General features: G+C 50.4%; 1 protein-coding gene across 3 annotated transcripts in view; it reads left to right on the top strand.

Moving 5' to 3' along the window:
* PDE1B (phosphodiesterase 1B) overlaps positions 1-25,053 on the top strand; it is a 133,485-nt gene that overhangs the window by 47,126 nt on the left and 61,306 nt on the right. The window contains exon 1 of one of the 3 annotated variants that reach the window (XM_026661368.1): positions 24,127-24,196. The exons of the other annotated variants lie outside the window; for them this stretch is intronic. Coding sequence (XP_026517153.1) covers positions 24,144-24,196 — 53 coding nt within the window. The 5' untranslated portion in view covers positions 24,127-24,143. Of the gene's footprint in view, positions 1-24,126; positions 24,197-25,053 lie in introns of those variants that run through there. 3 annotated transcript variants of the gene reach the window in all.

The raw sequence follows: 25,053 nt of genomic DNA, 5'->3' as shown, positions 1-25,053 counted from the left end.
CCACAACTGAGCACAGAACCCAGAGTTCTTGACTCCCAGACCCCTGCTACAATCACTATAACTGCACTCCCTCCCAGGGCCAGAACCCAGGAGTCCTGACTCCCTTTCCTCTGCCCTGACCAACAAGTTTCCCATCTACCACTAACTGGCTTCCAAATCTTCACCTTAATCGCGATGCCAGCTCTCCTGCTAATTGAATGATTTTTATCAGCCATGTGACACGTTGTGAACGGCATCTGTTTGGGTTATTGACACCCTATTTGTCAACCCCCAGAGACGGTGCCTGTCGCTAAGCCAAGGTCGTTAAACTTTCCATCAGCTCAATGCAAAGAGCGGTTATTATTTATTTATTTTCCAGATGATTGGGTTTTATTGCAAATTGCTTTGCAGACAGCGCTAGGCTCAGCAGGAGAGATCCATTCCTCCTTCTCCAGAAAGCTCAGTGCAGAGGCTGGAGCAGGACTAGCCGGCAAAGGCAGGACGTGGGAAGAATACATGTATGGTGCAAATCATGATGCTGAGCTCCTTTCCCAGAAAGCAGAGACCCCAGAATAGCCCATAGCCTGGGACAGAGGAACTTACCTGGGATGGAGGTGGAAAAAGAGGGAAAAAACAAATTTTTCCCAGTTCTAGCAGCGTTTGAACCTGGGCAGTTCACCCACGCACCACAGACTGTGGCCACTTGAGCTGCAGGGTAACTCCGTTAAATGGCTGCAGTAGTAGGCTGTTATTCTTTAGTGGACTAGCCACTAGAGGGGGAGATGACACCTGCTATCAGGGGGGTTGCATAAGCATTGTGGCTGTGGCGGGGTTACCAACCCTCCAGGATTGGCCTGGAGTCTCCAGGAATTAAAGATTGAGCTTCAATTAAAGATTATGTCATGTTATGAAACCTCCAGGAATACATCCAACTAAAATTGGCAACCCTAGGCTGTGGTCTCTTGTGTCAAATGCAGACCATATTTACAGGAGGGGGACTCTATCCTATTTGGGGGTTGTGGTGGATAATCAGCCGAACATGATCTCTCAGTGTGGCCAAAAGGGGTAATGTGATCCCAGGATTCATAAGAGAAGGTTAGGGGGTGACTTGCTCACAGTCTATAACAGGAGTTCCCAAATGTTTTGCCTGCACAATCCCATTTTAGTGAATTATTTCCTTCCGGGACCCTAGACAGCATGGAGAAGACCATTTTGAAGAGCAAAACAGCATCTGCCGCACAGTGGGAACTTGTACTTTTGGTGCGTGTGAGATCCCACTGTACAGAGGGTGCCATTTTGTAGAGCAAAATGGTGCCCTCCCTGCATCGTGTCCTTGCACACACCATACATGCAATCACCCTGTGTGGAGCTAAGTGGCATCGTCCGCACACTGGGGATGGCTGTGACCCCATCTAAGAGCATGACCCCATTTGGGGTTGCGACCCATGGTTTGGGAACCGCTGGTCTAAAAGGTTTCAGAGTAGCAGCCGTGTTAGTCTGTATCCGCAAAAAGAACAGGAGTACTTGTGGCACCTTAGAGACTAACAAATTTATTAGAGCATAAGCTTTCGTGGGCTACAGCTACAGGAAGTTGGAGTTAGACACGTGTGGGCATTTCCCCTGCAGTAAAACTGAGAGTGCAGCAGCTGTGAGCTCCACGCACAGGGAGCGGAACATGGATCTCGGGGGTTTCCTGTGCAGACTAGGGGAGAACCTGAGTGCTTGAGCCATGCTACAGTCCACAAAAGCTTATGCTCTAATAAATTTGTTAGTCTCTAAGGTGCCACAAGTACTCCTGTTCTTTTTGCTGGTCTAAAAGTACCTAAGTGGGGAACAGAAATTTAGAAACCGGCTCTTCAGTCTGGCAGAGCGAGGTCTGGCACCATCCCAAGGCTGGAAGTTGGAGTTAGACACGTTCAGACTGGAATAAGGGGCAGTTTTTTAACAGCGAGGGGAATTAACCATCGGAACAACTTCCCAAGGGTTGTTGTGGATTCTCCATCACTGACAATTTTTAAGTCCCGATGGGATGTTTTCCTAAAAGCTCTGCTCTGTTCAACCAGGAGTGAAGGCGGGTCAGGACTCTGGCCTGTTATACAGGAGGTCGGGCTAGATGGCCACACAGTCCCTTCTGGCTTTATCTCCTGCCCCATTCAGAACCAGAGAGCGAAGCAGCCAGACTGGTGGGGATTGCAGTCTGGTGGAAGGGAAGCCACCCACCGAGAAGAAACCAGAGCCCAGGACGGGGAGTGTGGGCATTTCCCCTGCAGTAAAACTGAGAGTGCAGCAGCTGTGAGCTCCACGCACAGGGAGCGGAACATGGATTTCGGGGGTTTCCTGTGCAGACTAGGGGAGAACCTGAGTGCTTGAGCCATGGACCACATCTAGCCCAGGGCTCTGGCTAAGCTGGGCAGTTCACAGGCTCCATGCTGTAGGGCACAGGGAAGTACTTGTTGGTCCAGTCTCTAGGATGGATCAGAACCAGAGGTGGCGCAGACACAAACAGCAACAGTCTCTGATTTTCCTTGTAGGTCAGATGGGGAAGTTGCTGCCCCACTCTCTCCTGGGAGCCCTGGCTAAGGAGTCGGGAGGGGAGCTGTGTCTGGGGTTATTGAAAGGTAAATCCCTCTCACCAGGTTTGAACCCCTTGCTGCCAGGTGCCTCCCCTCCAGGATCAAGGGAATCCCACCAGCAGAGCCCCAGCCCTTGCTGGGGAGGGGAAGGGAGTGGGGGCTCCCTGGGTCACCGGGATGATTGTGCTGGACCTGGGATGTCTGTCGTGCAGGATCTGGGTGTGCTGGACCCCTGCCGTTCTCTCCCAGTGCCCAGCCCACACTGCAGGGGCCTCCCCAGTTCTGCTCCATGGGGTTGCAGTGGCTGACATCTCCCAGTGCAGAGTGCTAACGGCCAGCCCGGGCTCCCCATTGCCGTGTGGCCTTCCCTCCACAAAGGCAGCTGCAGCTCGGGGTGGTCTTGCTGGGTCGGGCAGTGCTGTGATTTCACAGGCAGGGAGGAGGTTTCTTTTCCCTTTGGATTTGCCATTCCCATGGCGTATGCTCTTCTAGCCTCTGTGTGACGGTATCTGTGGGTGCGAAACACCTGGGTCCTGGCTTCCCGCGCCACACTCACAGGGGCTTTGAGCACCCCCTGGAGCTGCCCAGAGCGGAGCCCACCAAATACCCAGGCCTTGGCGAACAGCTAAGCTCCATCATCCACCTTCAGTTCCATTTATGGGAGTGGGCACATGCCATCTCGTTAAGTGACAAGCAGCTGCAATGCTGGGCTTAGGGGGGTTTGGTTCCCGAGGGGTCTGCCTACTGCCTCCTTCCCTACTCTTGTGTGGCTGCTGGCTGCCATAGCTGGTGAGGAACAAGACTGCTTGTTTTTTATTAATTCGTTTAGTTCCAAAGACCAATTTGCAGCTTTGCAATCTTCACAGGAGAAAGCTGTTCTGTCTCACACCATGTGACCTTTGCTAAGTCAAAAGGTCCTTTCTCTTGCCCTGCCTCAGTTTCCCCATCTATCAAAGAGTAAATGCCTTCCTTCCTGCTCACTGGAAGTGCCAGTAGAGTGGGCTGTGGGATGCTGCGCTGCGCAGGACCAGTGTGTATCCCGGGTGGGGGTGAAGGGCTCCCTCAATTGGTAACAGGATGCACTCTGGTCCCTGCCTCCACTGGCCCCCAGAAGGAATGGTGCCCACCCCAGGGCTATCTGGGCAACCTGGTGGCAGCCTGATTCACTTTTGCGCACTAGCTCTCATGGTCCAGGCCCAGACACCTCTTTCCCTGGGGTGCCAGGTCTCATGATTTTATCACAACTCTCATAATCTTTGGGGATTTTCTTAAATCTATGAGATAACTGGCTTTGTGGATATGGGGAAAGCCGTGGATGTGATATATCTTGACTTTAGCAAAGCTTTTAATATGGTCTTTCACAGTATTCTTGCCAGCAAGTTAAAGAAGTATGGATTGGATGAATGGACTATAAGGTGGATAGAAAGCTGGCTAGATTGTCAGGCTCAATGGGTAGTGATCAACAGCTCCATGTCTAGTTGTCAGCTGGTATCAAGCGGAGTGCCCCAGGGGTCGGTCCTGGGGCCAGTTTTGTTCAACGGCTTCATTTATGATCTGGATGATGGGATGAATTGCACTCTCAGCAAGTTCGCGGATGACACTAAGTTGGGGGGAGAGGTAGAAACGCTGGAGGGTAGGGATAGGATACAGAGGGACCTAGACAAATTGGAGGATTGGGCCAAAAGAAATCTGATGAGGTTCAACAAGGACAAGTGCCGAGTCCTGCACTTAGGACGGAAGAATCCCATGCACCGCTATAGGCTGGGGACAGACTGGCTAAGCAGCAGTTCTGCAGAAAATGACCTGGGGATTATAGTGGACGAGAAGCTGGATATGAGTCAGCAGTGTGCCCTCGTTGCCAAGAAGACCAACGGCATATTGGGCTGCATTAGTAGGAGCATTGCCAGCAGATCGAGGGAAGTGATTATTCCCCTCTATTCGGCACTGGTGAGGCCACACCTGGAGTATTGCGTCCAGTTTTGGGCTTCCCCACTACAGAAGGGATGTGGAAAAATTTGAAAGAGTCCAGCGGAGGGCAACGAAAATGATTAGGGGTCTGGAGCAGATGACTTATGAGAAGAGGCTGATGGAACTGGGCTTATTTAGTCTGCAGAAGAGAAGAGTGTGGGGGGATTTGATAGTAGCCTTCAACTACCTGAAGGGGGGGTCCAAAGAGGATGGAGCTCAGCTGTTCTCAGTGGTGGCAGAATACAGAACAAGAAGCAATGATCTCAAGTTGCAGTGGGGGAGGTCCAGGTTGGATATTAGGAAACACTATTTCACTAGGAGGGTGGTAAAGCACTGGAATGGGTTACCTAGGGAGGTGGTGGAATCTCCATCCTTAGAGGTTTTTAAGGCCCGGCTTGACAAAGCCCTGGCTCGGATGATTTAGTTGGTGTTGGTCCTGCTTTGAGCAGGGGATTGGACTAGATGACCTCCTGAGGTCCCTTCCAACTCTGATATTCTATGATATGGCATGAGAAGAGACTCTTGGCTTTCAATTAAAAAAATAACAGTACATTTCCAGCCCTCCTGAGTGCTGAGAAAAATTTGAAAATATGCCCCATGAGGCAACGGAAAAGAGCCTGTTTATTATTTTTTAAAATCTCATGATTTTCAAGCTGGTCTCGGGGTGTTGGCGACAGAGACTGCAGTAGGAGATGGCTGTGTGAGCTCTGCTGGACAAGTAATCTCTTGGACAGCGTAGCTGGATGCCAGGGCGTGTGGTGGCCAGGTCTGGGCTTGGGCTGATCTCCAGGGGTGTTGCGATTGTGTAGAACTCTTCTATGGTTTCCTCCCTTGTTCTCTGCCTGTACTCGTCAGCTTGCCGGGCGTGGGTACAGCCGGCACCACGGCATGTTCCGCAGCTCTGCCTGCTGCTCCCATCTGCCTGTCTGTCCATCTTCCTTCTGCACCAGCTGGCTGGATGTAGGTGGGTGTCTATGGGAACGAGCAGGATTGTAGTGTAGGGGAGGGTATGCCTACATGGCAAAGACCTCACGGCAGTGAGACTCAGAGTCCTGGTCTGTAGCCTGGAGCTTGTGGGGCTCGTGCTGTGGTGCTAGAAATAGCCATGTAGATGTTCCTGCCCGGGCTGGAGCTGAGTCCAAATGGCCACATGGCTATCATAGTGCAAGCCCTGCAAGCCTCAGTCTGGAGCCCCGGGCTCCGAGACTCGCTGCCACAGGGGAGTTTTGCCATGGAGCCATCCCCTATAGAACAGAATGGGAGGCAGCTGGGCACAGCTGCACCCTGTGAGTCCCGACGGGCTCCCAAAGGCCAGGGCGATGCTGGAAGCTTTTGCCAGCATGCTCATGTCAGCCGGGGGTGTTTTTTTCATGGCATTTTTATGCCGTGTAGACGCAGCGATATTGGCAAAAGCTCCTTCTGGCTGGTGTAAGCTGGCTCTCCACCAGAAGGAGGGTTTGCCCATATCCCTGAATCTGGGTAGCCAGCCTGACAACCCCCTTTGACTATAGCCTCAGCCAGCTTGGCCAGGGTTGTGGTGGTATGGAAGGAGCTGTTAGCTGCTCTACAGGATTCGCTCCTCTGCTGCTGTCATTCACTTCCCAGACTTGGTTCCCGGTTGCGTTGCTAGCTGCAGTGCTGACAAACTCCAGCCCGTTCTCTGCTGAAGCCCCTGGGAGACAAGCTATGCAAATAATTCAGTCAGTAGGAGTTTTGTCTTCTACACACACTCACACTCACTGTCCCCCATATGTGTATTTCCCCCCAACCCCCGCCCCACATGCTGTGTTTATTACGTGTATAGCAGTAGCTCCCAGGAGCCCCAGTCATGGCCCAGGACCCCACTGTGCCAGGCGCTGCACAAACCCGGAACAAAGAGATCATCCCTGCCCCAAGGAGCTGACAAGCTAAGGATAAGACAAGAGACAGCCCTGGACACAGACAGATGGAGAGTACAAGGAAACAATGCAAGCACCTTGTCTAATAGGCAAGGCAGACACAGGGTGGGGGAAGGGGTAGAACTCACCAGCAGAGTGATGGGTGATGGCAGCAAACAGCATGTTCGCACCACGGTTTATTTTTTGGGTGGGATCAGCTAACTGGACAGAAAAGTGAAGGGGAGAGGGAGGGAGGGGGCTAAGAGGGGTAGGTGTGGAACGAAGCTCAGGTGAAGAGACTGAGGAGGGGAAGGGTGGAGCAAACCAGGATCAGCCCAGGGCAGAGCAAGCCAGAGCATGGTCTGCAGTTTTGACTGACTGTCCCGAGGCCCCAGCTTTGTCTGCTCCTGGTCCTACCAAAGGAGTGTCTGGCTGGCTGCTCTGCAGTTCTCCCCCAGAACCACATGGTGTGGAGGTGGGGGAGGCACCACCAGTGTCATCCAGCCCCTGGGAGTGGGGGACTCCCCAGCACAGTTCAGGGTCCAGGCCCTCCCACCCGCCGACGTGCAGCAGTCCCTGCTTTGCCTGCTTCTGCTCCTGCCCTCTGGCGTCTCTGTTGGTGATAATCACGACTCTGGGTCTGTCTGCAGTGGAGCTGGAGGGGTACTGCCCAGCTCGGGTATACATACATGTGCTAGCTCTGGGCAAGCTAATGTACTCAAAATCACAGTGTAGCTGCAGCAGCGTGGGCAGCGGGACGGGCTAGCTGCCTAAGTATGGACCGGCAGGAGCGGCCCGAGCTGTTTTGCTGGGCAGGGGAAAACATTTTTAGTGCCCCCACTTCCCAACCTGGGTGGCAGAGAGAAAAAACCCCCTGCTGACCAGTCAGCACAGGAAATGGGGCAGCCAATCACAGCAACGCAGCACCCTCTGGAAGCTTGCGCCCAGAGCGAATGCCCAGCTCGCCCACTCTTGAACTAGCCCTGAGTCCCAAGTGGGATTGCACTTGGGTTGGTGACCCCTCCTGCGTCCCACGGGCCACGGCACCCACCCAGCAGCCCCTCCTGCGTCCCACGGGCCACGGCACCCACCCAGCGGCCCCTCCTGCGTCCCACGGGCCACGGCACCCACCCAGTGGCCCCTCCTGCATCCCATTGGCCATGGCACTCACTCAGTGACCCCTTTTGCCCTGAGTCCAGAACTGGTTGCATTTGAAAGTGATGCTCCTCGGGGGGGGGGGGGGGAAAGGACGATCTTTCATTCCCTTTTGTTACTTCTAGCCATTCCTAGACTTGCCTCCCTGCTTCACAGAGGAGGTGGCTCCATGTCTTGCCCCGTCCATCCGGGATTTCCTTGTTCATGGTGTATTACTGCCATAGGACAGGACGAGGCTGCCCAGTTCAGTCTCCACTGGAGCAAAACAATAGTTGTGCCAACGGAGGAGAAAGGTCTGTCACAGCAAGCTTGAGCCCCCCTTCCTGCCCCCCATCCTCTACACTCGCACAGGGAAAGCAACAGCGCAGTGTCCCTTGTTCCAAGGTGGCTCTGTACAGAGCCTCTTCTATCATAAAATCCATTCCAATTACGCAGCGCTGGAAGCTATTGATGGTCCATCAGGGTGATATCGACGAGGCAGTGGGATTCCAGAATCAGCTCTTTGTCAAGGTTGCCTTTTGTTTTGCAATGCACAGGCTTCTCTGTAATCAAACCCGTGAGCAGTAGCCACCATTGAGCACACAGGGACCCCACAGGGCCAGACCCAGAGGACTCTGCCCCCCTTGCGCTGACAGTCACGTCTCCTAGCTGAGCTGGTCCTCTCTGAGCCCAGGCACTAGGGGCTAGACCCACAAAGGGACTGAGATGTTGCAGCACCTACATCTGGTGCTCTGCTGCCTAGTGGAATCCTGAGCCCGAGTGAGGCCCCCCCGGCCCCCCTGTACCATGCACCTGAGTGAGGCCCCCCGACCCCCCTGTACCATGAAACCGAGTAAAGGCCCCCCATACCATACACAGACAGTTAGGGATGTCCACAGTGCACAACCACCACCGCTTTGGCAGAGAGGCTCAGAACTCGGGTCAGCTGACTCAGTCCTGTGCTATGGGGCTACAAATAGCAGTGTCAATGTTCCCACTTGGGCTGGAGCCCGTGGTCTGAGACCTACCCCTTCGGCGGGTTTCCGAGCCTGGGCCCTGCAGGCTGCATGGCTGTTCCTAGGCCCGTAGCATGAGCCTGAATCAGTGGGTCTGGACTCTGAGACTCGCTGCAGCGGGGTTTGTAGGCACCTAAGAAAGGGCTTCACAGAAGCCAGCACGCTGTGGGGGATAAGGCCTAAGGAGAGAGGTCCCCCACCCATCAAAGGGGTTTAGTGCCTAGCTCTGCTCAGGATTCACAGCCATGGACCTTTGCCTGGAGCTGGGTGCTTAGGCCAGTGTATGGGCAAGGACATCCCCCGCTGTAGCTGACAGCCCAGTGGTTCGGGCACTCTCCTGGGGTGTGGGAAAGCTGTGTTCAAATTCCTGCTCTGCCTCCTTTGGAGCAGGGACTTGGATCTCCCAGCTGAGTGCCTGAGCCCTCAGGCCAGCAGCTGTTCTGGAGTGATGTGCTCACCAGCTCTCCTGCTGAAGTTGTTCCCCTTTGTATGAAAAATGTAATACTCACTGGAGCAGGGGCTTGAAAGGGGTCTCCTACATCCCAAGGGCCTGCCCTAACCACCAGGCTCTGCTGTTCAACTTCTAGGGCACATCCTTGCCTTGAAAAGTTCCTGATCTGGTCACCTCTGGCTGTCTTTTGTGCAGCTTAGGTGTGCTCAGAGCATGCGTACCAGACCAGACCCTGCAGGAGAGACTGGCAGCGGAACACCTAGTTCAAGGACTCTACTGGGGCTTAGGTGGCAGCCAGGGCTCCAGGCAGTTCGGCAGCAGGAGCGCCGCCAGCTTCTCTGCCGCCCTAGGCGGCGGAAGATCCCGCCCCGAAATGCTGCCCCCCACAGAGGCAGCGGAAGGTCCCGCCGCCGAAATACCGCCGCGGTCGCCACCCCCAAATTGCAGTGCCCTAGGCGACTGCCTAGGTCGCCTAATGGGTTGCGCTGGCCCTGCTCGGCAGTGCCAGGACTTAGGCAGTTTTTCATATGCCCACCCATGGAAACTCAGGCGCTGCGGGAGTTGAGGTGCCTCCAGGATTAGGAGACAGCTGAGCAGTGGCTTTGAGAATCTTAGTGTGCCTAAACGTTGGATGTAGGCACCTTTGTGGATCTCACCCTAGGCGCCAACGTGAGTGAAAGAGGGTGGTCACCAAAGGGCAGTGCAGTGACTGCCATCTTCTTAGATTCTCGTGGCAGAAGGGATCACTGTGATCATCTAGTCTGACCTCTGATATAGCACAAGCCCTGGGACTTTGCGGAATTAACTCCCGTTTGAACCGGAGCAGACCTTTTAGAGAAGCATCCAATCTCCTTTAAAAACTCCCAGCATGGAGAGTCTGTCATTGCCCCTGGTAAATTATTCCAGTGGTTAATTATTCTCACAATTAATGTGGTCCTGAGTGGGACTGAACCAGGAACCTGTGGAGCAAAAGCCAGAAGGTGCTACCGGCTTGAGCTAAAGGTGCAAGTCTTGTGTTTTGCGGCCGTACCAGACTCCTGGGTTTTGGAGCAGGCTCCAAACAGGCCATGTGACATGCATGGACCAGTGTGTCATGTAATGACATTGGGTTGTGCCCTGAGCCTCAGAGCAAAGGGATGGAGGGATCTCTGCTTCCAGTTGGCAGGGGAGTCCTCTCTTGCCAGAGGCTTTGGTGCTGCAGTGTGGTTTTGCTGAGTGATGTTATTAGCCGCCAGTCGGGTTTGAACTGCAGTTAACTAAATAGCATTGCAAGTTTATTGTGCTCATCTGACAATTCTTATTAGTGCTAATGAGGTGGAGCGGTGCCAGGGAGCACCAGACCGGAGGAGCCGGCAGGAAACTGGTTCTGGAAAACTCTGTCTTTATTTTTTAATAATCTCTTCATTAGGTTTTAAATATCCCCCCAAAGCAGAGCACATTTGCTGCTTTACCCAGGGCTTCAATAAGAAAGGAACCTCTTTTGCCTATGATACACCTGCTATCTCAGGAGCCCAGGAAAGGTCTATCACATCAGATCTATTTTACAATAGGGAAACTGAGGCACAGAGAGGGGAAGCAACTTGCCCAGCAGGTGCATAGCAGAGCCAGGACTAGGATCCACGTCTTCTGAGCTCCAGGTCACTGTGCTCACCACTGTCCCCCATAACAAGTTGTGTCATGCAGTAGAACCCCTCTCTGCATATGGCACCATCTGCCTGGCCCCAGATGTAGTCCTTGGGTAGCACTGTCAAAAGTGATTTACAGGCTGCTGTTCCACTGACTTTCAATTACATGTAGGCTCCTAAGTGCCTAGAAGTTGTCTACACACAAGTTGTAGTGCTTTAACTATCCTGGTATAATTAAAATGGCACAACACCCAGCCCTCTCTCCCCGGTGTAGACGCAGTTATATTGGTATAAAGGGGCATCACACTGGTCCAGCTATTCCTGTTAGTCTGGGGTTGTACCAGTATAACACAGTAAAAGAATCCCTCCCCAACCACCAGAGTTAGACCAGTAAAGTGCTGAGCAGGCCTAAGTGCCATTCTCAAAAGGGACTCGGGCACTTCAAACCCGAAGGCTCATTGAAAGTCACTGGGACTTAGGCCTGGTCCACACTTAAAAGCTTTGCCAGTAGCTCTGTGAGTTACAACCATGACAAATCCTCCCTGACATAGCTGTGCCCGCGAAAGCCCCAACAGAGCCGCACTGATACCAGCAACAACAACAACAAAATCCTTATTGATTGTTGTGGGGAGGCCTCAGCTGGAGTACTGTGCCCAGTTTTGAGCACCAGACTTTAAGAAAGATGTGGACAAATTGTAGAGAGTCCAGAGAAGAGCAACACAAATGATCAGCGGTTTAGAAAACCTGACCTCTGAGGAGGGGTTGAAAGAATCAGGCATGTTGAGTCTAGAGAAGAGAAGGCCAAGGTGGGACATTGTAGCAGTCTTCAGCTATGATAAAGGCTGTTATAAAGAAGATGGTGATTAATTGTTCTCCGTGTCCATTGAGGATAGGGCAAGAAGAAGTCGGCTTAGTTTTCAGCAAGGGAGATTTAGGTTAGATATTAGAAAACCTTTCTAACCATAAGGATAGTCAAGCTCTGGGAATCCCTGTCATTGGAGGGTTAGACAAACCCCTGTTTGGTACACTTGGTCCTGCCTCGGCATGAGGGGCTGGACAAGATGCCCTCTCGAGGTCTCTTCCAACCCTACATTTCTATAATATTATGTTCCCCTTGTGTGTTTGGCCAGGGTTCCTCTAGGCCCCTGGGTGCAAAGGCTGTGCTTTTTAAACCATGCCAGCTAACACACCTTCAGTATTTTCAAACCCCATTTTGCACTAGCCTGGACTAGGTTTAACACTGAAAAAGGTTTAGTAGTGAGTCTTCTGGTCTTGGTTAACCCTATGCTTCCTGCTGGGGTCTCCCTAACTAGCTAGCACATTTGCAAGCTGTTAAACCCAGTCTACATTAGTTCTGCTCCCATGTTTTTAAGCATGAACTTTTCTCCCAGTCCAGGCTGTGCTGTGGGAAGAGGGATGGTTGAAAATGTGTTAACTTGCATGGTTTCAATAAGATGCCTTTAAACAACAACAAATTCATTGTATTGGTCTTCGCTGCAGAGGACGAGAGGGAGATTCCCACACCTGAGTCATTCTTTTTAGGTGACAAATCTGAGGCGCTGTCCCAGACTGAGGTGTCAATAGAGGAGGTTTTGAAACAAATTGATAAATTAAACAGTAATATGGTACCAGGACCAGCTGGTATTCGCCCAAGAGTTCTCAAGGAACTCAAATATGAAATTGCAGAACCACTAACTGTGGCATGTAATCTATTGCTTAAATCAGCCTCTGTAGCAGATGACTGGATGGTAGGTAATGTAATGCTAATTTTTAAAAAAAGGCTCCAGAGGTGATCCTGGCAATTACAGACCAGTAAATCTAACTTCAGTACCAGGCAAATTGGTTGAGACTATAGTAAAGAACAGAATTATCAGACACATAAAGGAACACGATATATTGGGGAAGAGTCAACACAGCTTTTGTAAAGGGAAATCATGCCTAAAATTCTTTGAGGGTATCTACAAACAAGGGTGATCCAGTGGATGAATCATAGAATATCAGGGTTGGAAGGGACTTCAGGAGGTCATCTAGTCCAACCCCCTGCTCAAAGCAAGACCAATCCCCAGACAGAACTTTACCCCAGTTCCCTAAATAGCCCCCTCAAGGATTGAATTCACAACCCTGGGTTTAACAGGCCAATGCTCAAGCCACTGAGCTATCCCTTCCCCCCTTAGACTTTCAGAAAGCCTTTCACAAGGTCCCTCACTAAAGGCTCTTAAGCAAAGAAAACTGTCATGGGATGAGGGGAAAGGTCCTCTCATGGATCAGTTACTGGTTGAAAGATAGGAAACAAAGAGTAGGAATAAACGGTCAGTTTTCACTGTGGAGAGAGGTAAATAGCGAAGTCCCCTAAGGATCTGTAGTGGGACCAGTGCTGTTCAACATATTCATGAATGATCTGGAAAAAGGGGTAAACAGTGAGGTGGCAAAGTTTGCAGATGATTACCAAATTACTCAAGATAGTTGAGTCCAAAGCAGACTGAGGATTTACAAAGGGATCTCACAAAATTGGGTGACTGGGCAACAAAATGGCAGATGAAATTCAGTGTTGATGCAGAGTTATGCACATTGGAAAACATAATCCCATCTATACATAAAAATGATGGGGTCTAAATTAGCTGTTACCACTCAAGAACATCATGGATAGTTGTCTGAAAACATCTGCTCAATGTGCAGCGGCAGTCAAAAAAGCTAACAGAATGTTAGGAGCCATTAAGAAAGGGCTAGATAATGGAAGAGAAAATATCATATTGTCACTATATAAATCCATGGTACGCCCACACCTCAAATAGTGCATGCAGTTCTGGTCATCCCATCTCAAAAAATATATCAGAAGTGGAAAAAGTACAGAGAAGGGCAACAAAAATGATTAAGAGGATGGAACAGCTTCCATATGAGGAGAAATAAAAAGGTTGGGACTATTCAGCTTGGAAAAGAGACAACAGAGGGGGGATATGATAGAGGTCTATAAAATCATAAATGGTGTGGAGAAAGCAAATAAGAAAGTGTTATTTACCCCTTCACATACCACACGAATCAGAGGTCAGCCAATGAAATTAATAGGCAGCAGGTTTAAAACTAACATAAGGAAGTCCTTTTTCACACTACGCACAGTCAACCTGTGGAACTCATTGCCAGAGGATGCTGTGAAGGCCAAAAATATGACAGGGTTCAAAAAAGAATGCGATAAGTTCATGGAGGACAGGTCCATCAATGACTACTAGCCAAGATGGTCAGGGACGCAGCCCCATGCTCTGGGTGTCCCTAAACCTCTGACTGCTAGAAGCTGGGATTGGACAACATGGGATGGATCACTCGATAATTGCCCTGTTCTGTTTGTTCCCTCTGAAGCTTCTGGCACTGGCCACTGTTGGAAGGCAGGACACCGAGCTATTGGTCTGAGCCAGTGCAGCCTTTCTTATGTTCTTAACCTATGAGTTGGCAGAGATAGGATTAAATACATGTTCACTGGACTTAAAATGTATTAACCGCATGTGGCCAGCTGTACTGAGGTTAACCACAGTCAGCTAACATGTCTTCAAATGTAGCTTGTTACTCAGTCTAAACAGTGTTGCTCAATGAGGTTCTGGCTATCCCCCACTCTGTCCCTGCCCCTGCCCGTGCTAGCAGCAGATGGACCCAGAGCTCTCTCCTCTGAGGTCAGCTCCCTCCATGAGAAAACTCTGAAAGCCGCTGCCACAGGAAATGGCCACTGCAAACCTCTCAGCACAGCTGTTCTAAGCAAGAAGCAACTGCAGGCCAGTTCTCAGAGGGAGCAAGCCCAGCACGGTCATTCCATAGATGTCTGGGCAGGGGGGAGTGAGAGGAATTTCCTGCAACTTCTCCTTCTCCAGGAATGTCCCATGTGATGGGTGCTTCCCCACCCCCTTCTCCCTGACTCAGGCTCTCCTTCCCAGAGGAAGCTGAATCAGAGGGTCTGACTGAGGCTGATGCAGGCTGGGAAAAGGCATTAGCACCCTTCTAACTTGGGCAACATTCAGGGCATGGGTCATCACTGCAGTCCTGTTCCATATTGATTAACAAACCAACCTGGTTTAGCGGAGAAGTGAAGACAGCTGTAAAAAGGAATATGTAACAAATGGAAGAAAGGGGATAGTTGATAGTAATGAATATAAATCAGAAGCTAGGAACTATAGAAAATTGATAAAGGAATCAAAGGGACACAAGGAGAAATCTATGGCCAGCAGAGTTAAGGACAATAAAAAGGATGGGTTTTTTTTACATGTATTAGGAACAACAAGAATCCTGACAATTGTATTGGTCCATTATTAGATGGAAATGATAAAATTATCAATAATAAAGCAGAAGTGTTCAATACATATTTCTGTGGTGTGTTTGGGGAGGGGGGAAAATGATGTATTCATATCATATGATACCACTCTTTCCATTGCACTAGTATCTCAGGAGGATGTTAAACAGCAGCTACTAAAGTTAGACATTTTAAAATCAGTAGGTCCTGGTAACTTGCATCCATAAGTTTTAAAAGAGGTGGATGAGAAGGTCTCTCGACCATTAATGTTTATTTTCAATAAGTTTTGAAACACTAGGGAATTTCCAGGAGACTGGAAGAAAGCTAATGTTGTGCCAATATTTTAAAAGGGTAAATGTGATGACCTGGGTAATTATAGGCCTGTCAGTCTGGCATTGATCCTAGGCAAAATAATCGAGCAGTTGATATGGGACCTGATTTATAAGGAATTAAAGGTGAGTAATATAATTAATGCCAGTCAACATGGGTTTATGGAAAACAGATCCTGGCAAACTAAATTGATGTCTTTTTTTTTAATGAGATTACAAGTTTGGTTGATAAAGTTAATAGTATTGATGTAATGCATTTGACTTGGTACCACATGACGTTTTGATCAAAAAACTAGAACTATATAAAATTAACTTGGCACACATTAAAAACTGGCTAACTGATAGGTCTCAAAATGTAATTGCAAAAAGGGAATCATAAAAAGGATGTGTTTCAAGTGGGGTCCCACAGGAATTAGATCTTCGCCATACACTATTTAATATTTTTAAATGACATTATGATCATCACTGATAAAGTTTGCAGATGACACAAAAATTAGGGAATGGTAAATAATGAAGAGGATACAGAGTAATCTGGATTGCTGGGTAAGCTGGGCTCAAGCAAACAGTATGTGTTTTAATATGGGTAAATGTATATGTATACATCCAGGAACAAAGAGTGCAAATCATACTTACCATAAGTCCCAATTCCATGGGTGCTCCAGGGCTTAAGCACCCACTGAAAAAAATAGGGGGTGCTCAGCACCCACAGGGCTGGATTAATCTTTTGTGGGCCCTGGCTCCCAGACTATGTCCCCGCCCCCTGTTCTGCCTGTGCTCCACTCCGAGGCCCCACCTGCCACTCGCATGGTGGAGAGGGGGCAGAGAGGAGCACCCACCGGCAAAAACAAAAGTCAGCTCCTGTGATACTTACACAGTGGGGAGCTCTATCCTGGGAAGCAGTGACTCTAAAAATGAGTTGGGGGTCATGGTAGCTAATCAACTGAAGTTAAGCTCCCAATGCTGTGGACAGGAGCGCTAATGCCATCCTTGCACCTAAGTTACAGTAGAACCTCACAGTTACAAACACCTTGGGAATGGAAGTTGGTCGTAACTCTGAACAAAACATTATGGTTGTTTTTTCAAAAGTTTACAACTGAACATTGACTTACTACAGCTTTGAAACTTTACTATGCAGAAGAAAAATGCTGCTTTCCCCTTTTTTTTTAAATAGTTTACATTTAACACGGCACTGTACTGTATTTGCTTTTTTGTTTTTGTCTCTGCTGCTGCCTGATTGTGTACTTCCGGTTCCAAAGGATGCGTGTGGTTGACTGATCAGTTCATAACTCTTGGTGTTTGTAACTCTGAGGTTGTACTGTACTATTAAGTTTTAGTTCTGTGATCAGTTCCTCTTTATTTGTCAAGATGTCTGTCACGGGGCAGATGGGCTGTCGGCCCAGATAGACTTGGGGATCAGATAGCCAAGCTGGCTGCTTCGTAGTTCATCCTGTTTACTAAAGACCCTGTGCAACCTGTTGTGGTTGTGTGGGAGGCATCATAGGCTGGTTTCAATCACTGTAGTGAGCAACTGTGTCCAGGGCAAGTGCAAGGATGTTTCGCACCCTAGGCGAAACTTCCACCTTGCGCACCCCCCCCCCCCCCCCGCGCCCCCCCCCCCCCCCCCGCGGCAGATCCCCCCGGCCCGGGGAGCCGTGCGGCAGCTCCCCGCCCCAGCTCACCTCTGCTCCGCCTCCTCCCCGAGCACACCGTCGCTGCTCCACTTCTCCCGCCTCCCAGGCTTGCGTCGCCAAACAGCTGTTTGTGCCACAAGTCTGGGAGGGAGAGAAGCAGAGCGGGGCGGTGTGCTCAGGGGAGGAGGCGGAGCAGAGGTGAGCTGGGGCGGGGAGTTCCCCTGCGTGCCGCCCCCCACCTTACTTGCTGCAGGCAGCCCTCCCCGCGCCCCCCTGCCCCAGCTCCCTCCGCCTAAATGCTGCCGCCGACCGGGGCGACCGAAGATCCGGCCCCCGCGGTCGCCGCCGAAGGACCCGAAATGCCGCCCCCCAAATGCTAGAGCCCTAGGCGACCACCTAGGTCGCCTAATGGGTTGCACCGGCCCTGACTGTGTCTCTGTCTCTGGCTCAATGCAGGTAGGGAGCACAGGAGCTATGTGTCCCCCCAGTGGGGTGAGGTGGGATTATAGGAGATGGAGAAGATTCATGTTGACCTCTGCCCACACAAAAGGTGAATGGCATCTGGGGAGCAACTCTGGCCAGTAAGGGGCAGGCTGCTTTCCACACACTCACTGGGCACATGCAGCATTTCTGGCTTTTAACCATCTTTATTTGCAGCTCTCGAAGGAGCTTGGAGTAATGGAATCAGAGTGTGACAAATGTCCCATAGTTACTTTGCCCTTCTAACAACCCCCTCTGCTGGGAGACAGGGACTGTATTAGATCTGTTTTACAGATGGGTAAACTGAGGCACAGAGGGCTTGGACTTAGCCTGTGTCAGCAGAGAGTGGGGAATAGAACCCAGGAGCCCGGCATTCCATAACCCCTGCTGTCTGAGACAGAACGCAGTGCGTTGGCAATTGAAGGTACTTCAAATTTCAAGACACAAACCTGAAGCCACCAAGAGACCACTGAATCGAAATGTGCCTCAGCTGGGTGCATAACTGCGCAGGGAAGAAATGAAACTAATTAAATAGCTTTGTCACCTAAATGGCCCTGCAGCTGCTGCTGCCTGCAGCTGCAGAATGGCTCCATTACCGTCAATGGTACAAATCCGCTGAGTTCAGCGCCTGGCAGGAGCCAAGGCATTGGGCACCTTGCGGGATCAGACCTGGGGCAGATTTCCCCCAAAGGCCTCAGGTCCCACTGAAATGAAGCAGACGGGTTTTCACTGCTCATCAGCTCCTAGTGTTCCCAATGAGCGGGGAGGAGAATTCTCCCTTTTTTTCAATGGGAGCTGAGTTCCTGGGAAAATCTGGCCCCAAACCTATTTTTGCAGAGATGCTGCTGGCACCCACCAATGGTGCTGAAGCCACTGGCTATCATGGGTGCCCTCTCCAGCACCCCAGATTACAGCCAGGTTTTCCAGAGAGCCCAGACACCAGCTTCAAAACGATCATGTGTATTACAGTCGTGCCTAGGGACCCAGTGGGATCAGGGGCCCCCATGCCAGGTGCTGCACAGTCAGCCCTTGCCTCAAAGAGGTCATGGTCTAAAAAGTTGGCTGAAGCTGAGTCTTGTGCTGGAGCAAAACTGGCTCCCGACACTGCAGGGCTTCCACCCTCCACATGCTGGTTTGGTTAGTTGTGGAAGTCATACGCTATTATATACTTCCTCTTCTGTACTTGAAAACTGTTATCATGTCCCCTCTCAGTCTTCTCTTCTCTAGACTAAACAAACCCAACGTTTTCAATCTTCCCTCATAGGTCATGTTTTCTAGCCCTTTAATCATTTTTGTTGCTCTTCTCTGGACTTTCTCCATTGTCCACATCTTTCCTGAAATCTGGCACCCAGAACTGGACACAGTACTCCAGCTGAGGACTAATCGGCGCGAAGTAGAGTGGAAGAATTACTTCTCGTGTCTTGTTTACAACATTCCTGCTAATACATCCCAGAATGATGTTTGCTTTTTTTGCAACAGTGTTACACTGTTGACCCATATTTAGCTTGTGATCCACCGTGACCCCCAGATCCCTTTCTGCAGTTCTCCTTCCTAGGCAGTCATTTCCCAGTTTGTATGTGCAATTGAGTACTTTGCATTTGCCCTTATTGAATTCCATCCTATTTACTTCAGACCATTTCTCCAGTTTGTCCAGATCATTTTGAATTTTAATCCCCGGCACCCAGCTCTGAAGGTAGCGCCATGCCCGTAGCAGCGCAGATGGAAGAGTGGCAATGTGAAAAGTGTTATTTGTCAAAGCTGACTTAGCGCCCCCTTGCCACCCTCACTTCTGCTCTGCTGCTGCCATCCCTGGGCTGACAGCTTGAACCTCGCCGCCAGAGGTTGACAACCTGAGTTGTCAGACCTGCTGCTGCTTCCAGGTGCGGGATTCGGTGGGGGGGGACCCAGGGTGCCTTCTGGTGAGGGATTGAGGATGGGGGGGGAAGAGAGCCCGGGCGGCGGGGCTCCAGCTGTCAGCCCTGGGAGGGGGGGCTCTGGTTGTCCCCTTTATTCCCTCCCCCCACCTCCAGGGTGTGCACAGCCCTTCTCCACAAGCCCCAGACGCCCAGGGCTGACAGATGGAGCTCTTAAAAAAAAATAGCACACAGCTCACGCCTCCCTTGGCACAAGGGAGATGCACCCAGAGTTTGAGAACCGCTGGTTTAGACACAACAAATCCTGCATCTTGGGAGTTAGACTAAGCTTGATACGTTTATGGAGGGGATGGTATGATGGGATAGCCTCATTTTGGCAATCAATTGATCCTTTGACTACTAGCGGTAAATATGCCCAATGGCCTGTGATAGGATGTTAGATGGGGTGGGATCTGAGTTACTACAGAGAATTCTTTCCTGCGTGTCTGGCTGGTGAGTCTTGCCCACAGGCTCAGGGTTTAGCTGATAGCCATCTTTGGGGTCAGGAAGGAATTTTCCTCCAGGGCAGATTGGCAGAGGCCCTGGGGGGTTTTCGCCTTCCTCTGCAGCGTGGGGCACGGGTCACTTGCTGGAGGATTCTCTGCATCTTGAAATCTTTAAACCATGATTTGAAGACTTCAATAGCTCAGACATAGGTTAGGGGTTTGTTACAGGAGTGGGTGGGTGAGATTCTGTGGTCTGCGTTGTGCAGGAGGTCAGACTAGACCAGGGGTAGGCAACTTATGGCACACGTGCCGAAGGTGGCACGCGAGCTGATTTTCAGTGGCACTCACACTGCCCGGGTCCTGGCCACCGGTCCGGGGGGCTCTGCATTTAAATTTCATTTTAAATGAAGCTTCTTAAACATTTTAAAAACCTTATTTACTTTACATACAACAATAGTTTAGTTATATATTATAGACTTATGGAAAGAGACCTTTTAAAAATAGGAAAATGTATTACTGGGACGCGAAACCTTAAATTAGAGTGAATAAATGAAGACTCGGCACACCACTTCTGAAAGGTTGCCGACCTCTGGACTAGACGATCATAATGGTCCCTTCTGACCTTAAAGTCTATGAGTCCCTTCTAATCCTATGGGTCTAGGATATGATTCTAAGCTGCTCCACTGTGGCTCATTAATTAATTAAGCATTGGACCAAGGACTTGCTCTTGGGTCACCTCCAGCTCAGGTGATGGGCCAAACTAGGCTATAAAACAGTCCATGTGGGTGATTCGCAGTGTCTCCTGGTGCAGCTCTTCCACTTTGGATAAACTACTTGACTAGTCATTGGGCCAAAGAGAGGGCGCGGCTGATGGGCAGGGTCAAATGTCAAACAGTCTTGATTGGAAGCTGAAGCTGGCAGTGTCACTGAACTGGGAAGACCTTGATTACGTTTTTTTTTTCTCAATCCCCCTCCCTCCCCAGGAATATGGGGCATTGTTTACATTAGCTGACCCCGCCCTGTTTTACTAACAGGCTCACTAGGACCTCTTTTCCTAGTCTAGACCAGTGGCTCTCAACCTTTCCAGGTTACTGTGCCCCTTTCAGGCATCTGATTTGTCTTGGGTACCCCCAAGTTTTACCTCACTTAAAAACTTACAAAATCAGACATAAAAATACAAAAGTGTCACAGCCACACTATTACTGAAAACATGCTGACTTTCTCATCTTTACCACATAATTATAAAATAAAAAAACTGGAATATTAATATTGTACTTACATTTCAGTGTATAGTCTATAGAGCAGTATAAACAAATCATTGTCCGTATGAAATTTTAGTCTGTACTGACTTCGCTAGTGCTTTTTATGTTGCCTGTTATAAAACTGGGCAAATATCTAGATGAGTTGATGAACCCCCTGGAAGACCTCTGTGTACCCCCAGGGGTATGTGTACCCCTGATTGAGAACCATCGATTTAGACAAACCCCACACACTAAGTGCTGTGTGGGGTGTGAGGAGTATATTGCGTACAAGTGCTAGATACAAGCACTATATGGGGTGCTATGTGGGGTACGAGGGCTGTGTGGGCAGGGCCGGCTCCAGGGTTTTGGCCGCCCCAAGCACCCAACAAAAAAAAAAAGCCACGAACACGATCACGATCTGCGGCGGCAATTCGGCGGGAGGTCCTTTGCTCCGAGGCGGAGTGAGGGACCGTTCGTCGAACTGCCACCGAATACCTGGACGTGCCGCCCCTCTCCGGGGTGGCCGCCTCAAGCACCTGCTTGACAAGCTGGTGCCTGGAGCCGGCCCTGTGTGAGGGGTATGAGACTGTAGGGGATCTGAGTGCTAGATACAAGCACCATATGGCGCACAGGTGTTATATAGGGATGAGCATTGTGTTAGGTACGAGGGCTGTGTGGGGTGCGAGGGGTGTAGGTGGTATGAAGGCTGCAGGGGGTCTGAGTGCTAGATACGAGCACCATATGGCGCACAGGTGTTATATGGGGCTGAGCATTGTGTTAGGTACGAGGGCTGTGTGGCGTGCGAGGGGTCTAGGTGGTATGAAGGCTGCAGGGGGTCTGAGTGCTGCAGTGACTATGGGGCTCAATTCACCACTGCCCTGGTGCAGCTACTCACACTCGTGCAAAGCCGGCATCAAATGCCACCAGAGCTGCATTTGGCAGGGACAGGCAGTGTCATTTGTATCAATGACCTGAAAGAAAACATAAAATCATCACAGATGAAGTTTGCAAACGATACAAAATTTGGGGACGCGGTAGATAATGATGAAGAACGTCACTGCTACACAGCGATCTGGCTCACTTGGTAGATGGCACATATAAACAGTATACATATTAATATGGCTAAATGTGAATGTATACATCCGGGAGCACAGAATGTAGGCCACAGTTACAGGATTGGGCACTTTATACAGGGAAGCAGTGACTCTGGACACTGAGGGTCCACAATTCAAGAAGGATGCTGATAAATTGGAGAGGGTTCAGAGAAGAGCCATGAGAATGATTAAAAGATTAGATGCCTTATAGTGATAGAGTCAAGGAGCTCTACTATTTAGCTTAACAAAGAGAAGATTAAGGGGTGACTTGATCACAGACTATAAGCACTTACATGAGGAACAAATATTTTATAATATATAATTTACAATACTTGTAATCTAGCAGAGAAAAGTCTGACATGATCCAATAGCTGGAAGTTGAAGCGAGACAAATTCAGACTGGAAATCAGGTGTAAATTGTTTACAGTGAGAGTAATTAACCACTGGAACACCTTCCCAAGGGTCGTGGTGGATTCTCCATCATCAATAATTTTTAAATCAAGATTGGATGTTTTTCTAATCTGCTCTAGGAATGATCTTGGGGGACGTTCTCTGGCCTGAGTTACACAGGAGGTCAGAATAGATGATCACAATGGTCCCTGCTGATCTGTGAATCTATGACCTGGGGCCGTCTACTTTAGCCAAATTTTGGCCCCTTGCAGTGAAGAGGCAGTGCAGAAAGTGTCTGTGCACCACCAGCAGCAGAAGCAAATGGTCCGCAGAGTTTCCTTAGAGATCACCAGACTGGCTTGTGGTTTAGATTCCCATCATTCATGTGGCTGAGTCCTAGCCCCCTGACACGCAAAGCCTAGAAATTCAGGGAGTAACAGAAGTTTAAATGCACTGTTCACACCCATGTGGCTCCCCTGCAAATGCTGTTGTGAGTGCCAACTGGACAGACCCACGGCCATCAGTGACTTTGGATGGGGTGGAGGGGGAGAGACTGCTGGATTCTCGGCTTACATTTTCATCTAGGTGACTTAGGAACCTAATTCCCATTTTCCAAAGTGACTCAGGCACTCTGGGGGCCAAAATCGCATTGAGAGTCCCTGGAACTCAGGAGCCCAAGTGTCCACATCACTTTTGACAATGGGATTTAGGAGCCTACGTCGCTTGGTGCTTTTGAAAATTGTCCTCCTAGTAACCAACTCAAGTGACGCAATGGAGGAGAGAGAGCGAGAGCCCAGCTTCCCACCCTCAGCGACTGGGTTGGCAACGCCTGGCCCACAGGAGCAAAAAGCATCCAATCCAACCCCGGAGCCTTGCTTCTGACCTTAGCCCTAACACTGCTGAGCAAGAGAGAGCTTTGCTTTACTTTTTTTAAAATGCACACACAACTTGCCTAAAATAGCGAGGCCGCTCCTAGCCCCGCCTCCTCGCAGTACACAGCCTTCCCAAAGGGACAGCAGAGGAGGCAGCCTGCAAACTCAGACTGGAACCGCACTAACTGAGGACTTTGGAGAGAGGCTTCAGCTCCGGGGGGTCTCTTGAGAGCATCGCTGCAGCTCCGTGAGCCAAACCCTGGGGATGTTGGACACTGCACTCCTGGCTGGACACGGCACCCCCTGCTCCTTTCTGGGGTGCATCTATTGCAGGGCCCATTCCATTGCATGGCAGAGGGCGTTTCTGGATTTCTGGACAGCAACGGGCTGTCCCCCAAGCAGCCTGTGCTGCTGCTCAGTCCTCTTTGCGTGCCCTGAAGATGGGTCCTCCCAAGAATAGCTGGGAAATCGTTCTTTACAAGGCTAGAGCCAAAGGCGGGGATGGAGTAAACTCACACAGGCAGAACCGGGCAGAGGTTACAGGCTGTTTGCTTGTTTTACGGCAAACCTTCCCCCACAGCCGCCTGACAGTTCCTGTGGGGTTATTTTCTTCATCACTCCCCTCTGAGCCCCCATAACCCCCGCCCTCCTGGCCACAACACTCCCACGCCATCGCTGCAGCTGCCAAAGTTAGTTCCTCTGAAGAAAACAGCTTCCCCGCGGCCCCGGCCAGTGGTGAGCGACCTATGGTGCTGGGGTGAGGGGGGCCAGCTTTCCCTGGGATTTACACCATTTGCGGGAGGGAGAACCCCAGCGCTTTGCCCTGGCACTCAACGAGCTGGCACTTGTCCACCATGGCACGGTTCGTGACGGTGCAGAGAGCCCATCTGAAGGGGCCTATCCTAAGGTAAGAAGCGTGGAGTTCCTCACACAGCCTTTGCCCAGCTTAGCTCTGGTCTGCCAGTAACACAAGCGCTGTGTTTCTGGGCACTTGGGGGCTGTTTCTGGAATTGAATCCCACCTGTGGGCTCCACAAGGCACCGATGCCTTGACTGCACTGGCTGCCAAGGGTTATTTAGAGGTCAGCGCACTATGCTGACCAGGCTTTAAATCTTGCTTTGATGCTCCAGTGTAAGGCGCACTAGACGGGAAGGACAGTCAGATTCTGGAGGCGAACAGCCCACAAGCCAAGCTCCTCTGCTCAGCAGAGACGTCATCTGTTCCCTGGCACTTGGTAACAGCAGGGGCTTGGCCATAATTCTTTCCCTGCTCATACTTTTCCATCCACCCACCCCATCGGGTAGCATTGCTGTGTGCTATTAAACAGCTGCTGCGTTCCATCGCAGAGGTGGCTGCATTTCAGTGGGAGGGGTATTGATTTGCACTTCTGTTGCTCCTTATGTCTGAGGCTGCCTAGGCCTTGGCAGAGGGAGGTTGGAGGGGTGCTCACCATTGTGCAGGGAAGGCGCAGAAAGGCAAGGTGGCCTTCCTGAGGTCACCAAGCTGGCTGGTGGCAAAAAATCCAGAGTAGAAGCCGGGAATCCAAACTGTGCATTGGAATCCTTGGGAGAGAACAAGACTCATGGAAGATATCACAGAATTGTTCACTGACAAAGGCACCAGGGCAAAACAAACAGAGCTAAAAACTTAGGCAAAGAGCAAACTAAACAGTATCTATTTTAGGGTTAGAGTTTTGCCCTGACCCCGAAACAGAGCAAATGTGCACATGTCACACGCAGAGTCCAGGCAGCAGCAGGGCAGAGG

Source organism: Terrapene carolina, unplaced genomic scaffold, assembly GCF_002925995.2.
Source record: "Terrapene carolina triunguis isolate 2854851 unplaced genomic scaffold, T_m_triunguis-2.0 Scaffold1054, whole genome shotgun sequence".
Classification (NCBI taxonomy): Eukaryota; Metazoa; Chordata; order Testudines; family Emydidae; genus Terrapene; species Terrapene triunguis.
The sequence above is the reverse complement of the archived record's forward strand: the minus strand, read 5'-3'. Positions and strand labels throughout refer to the sequence as shown.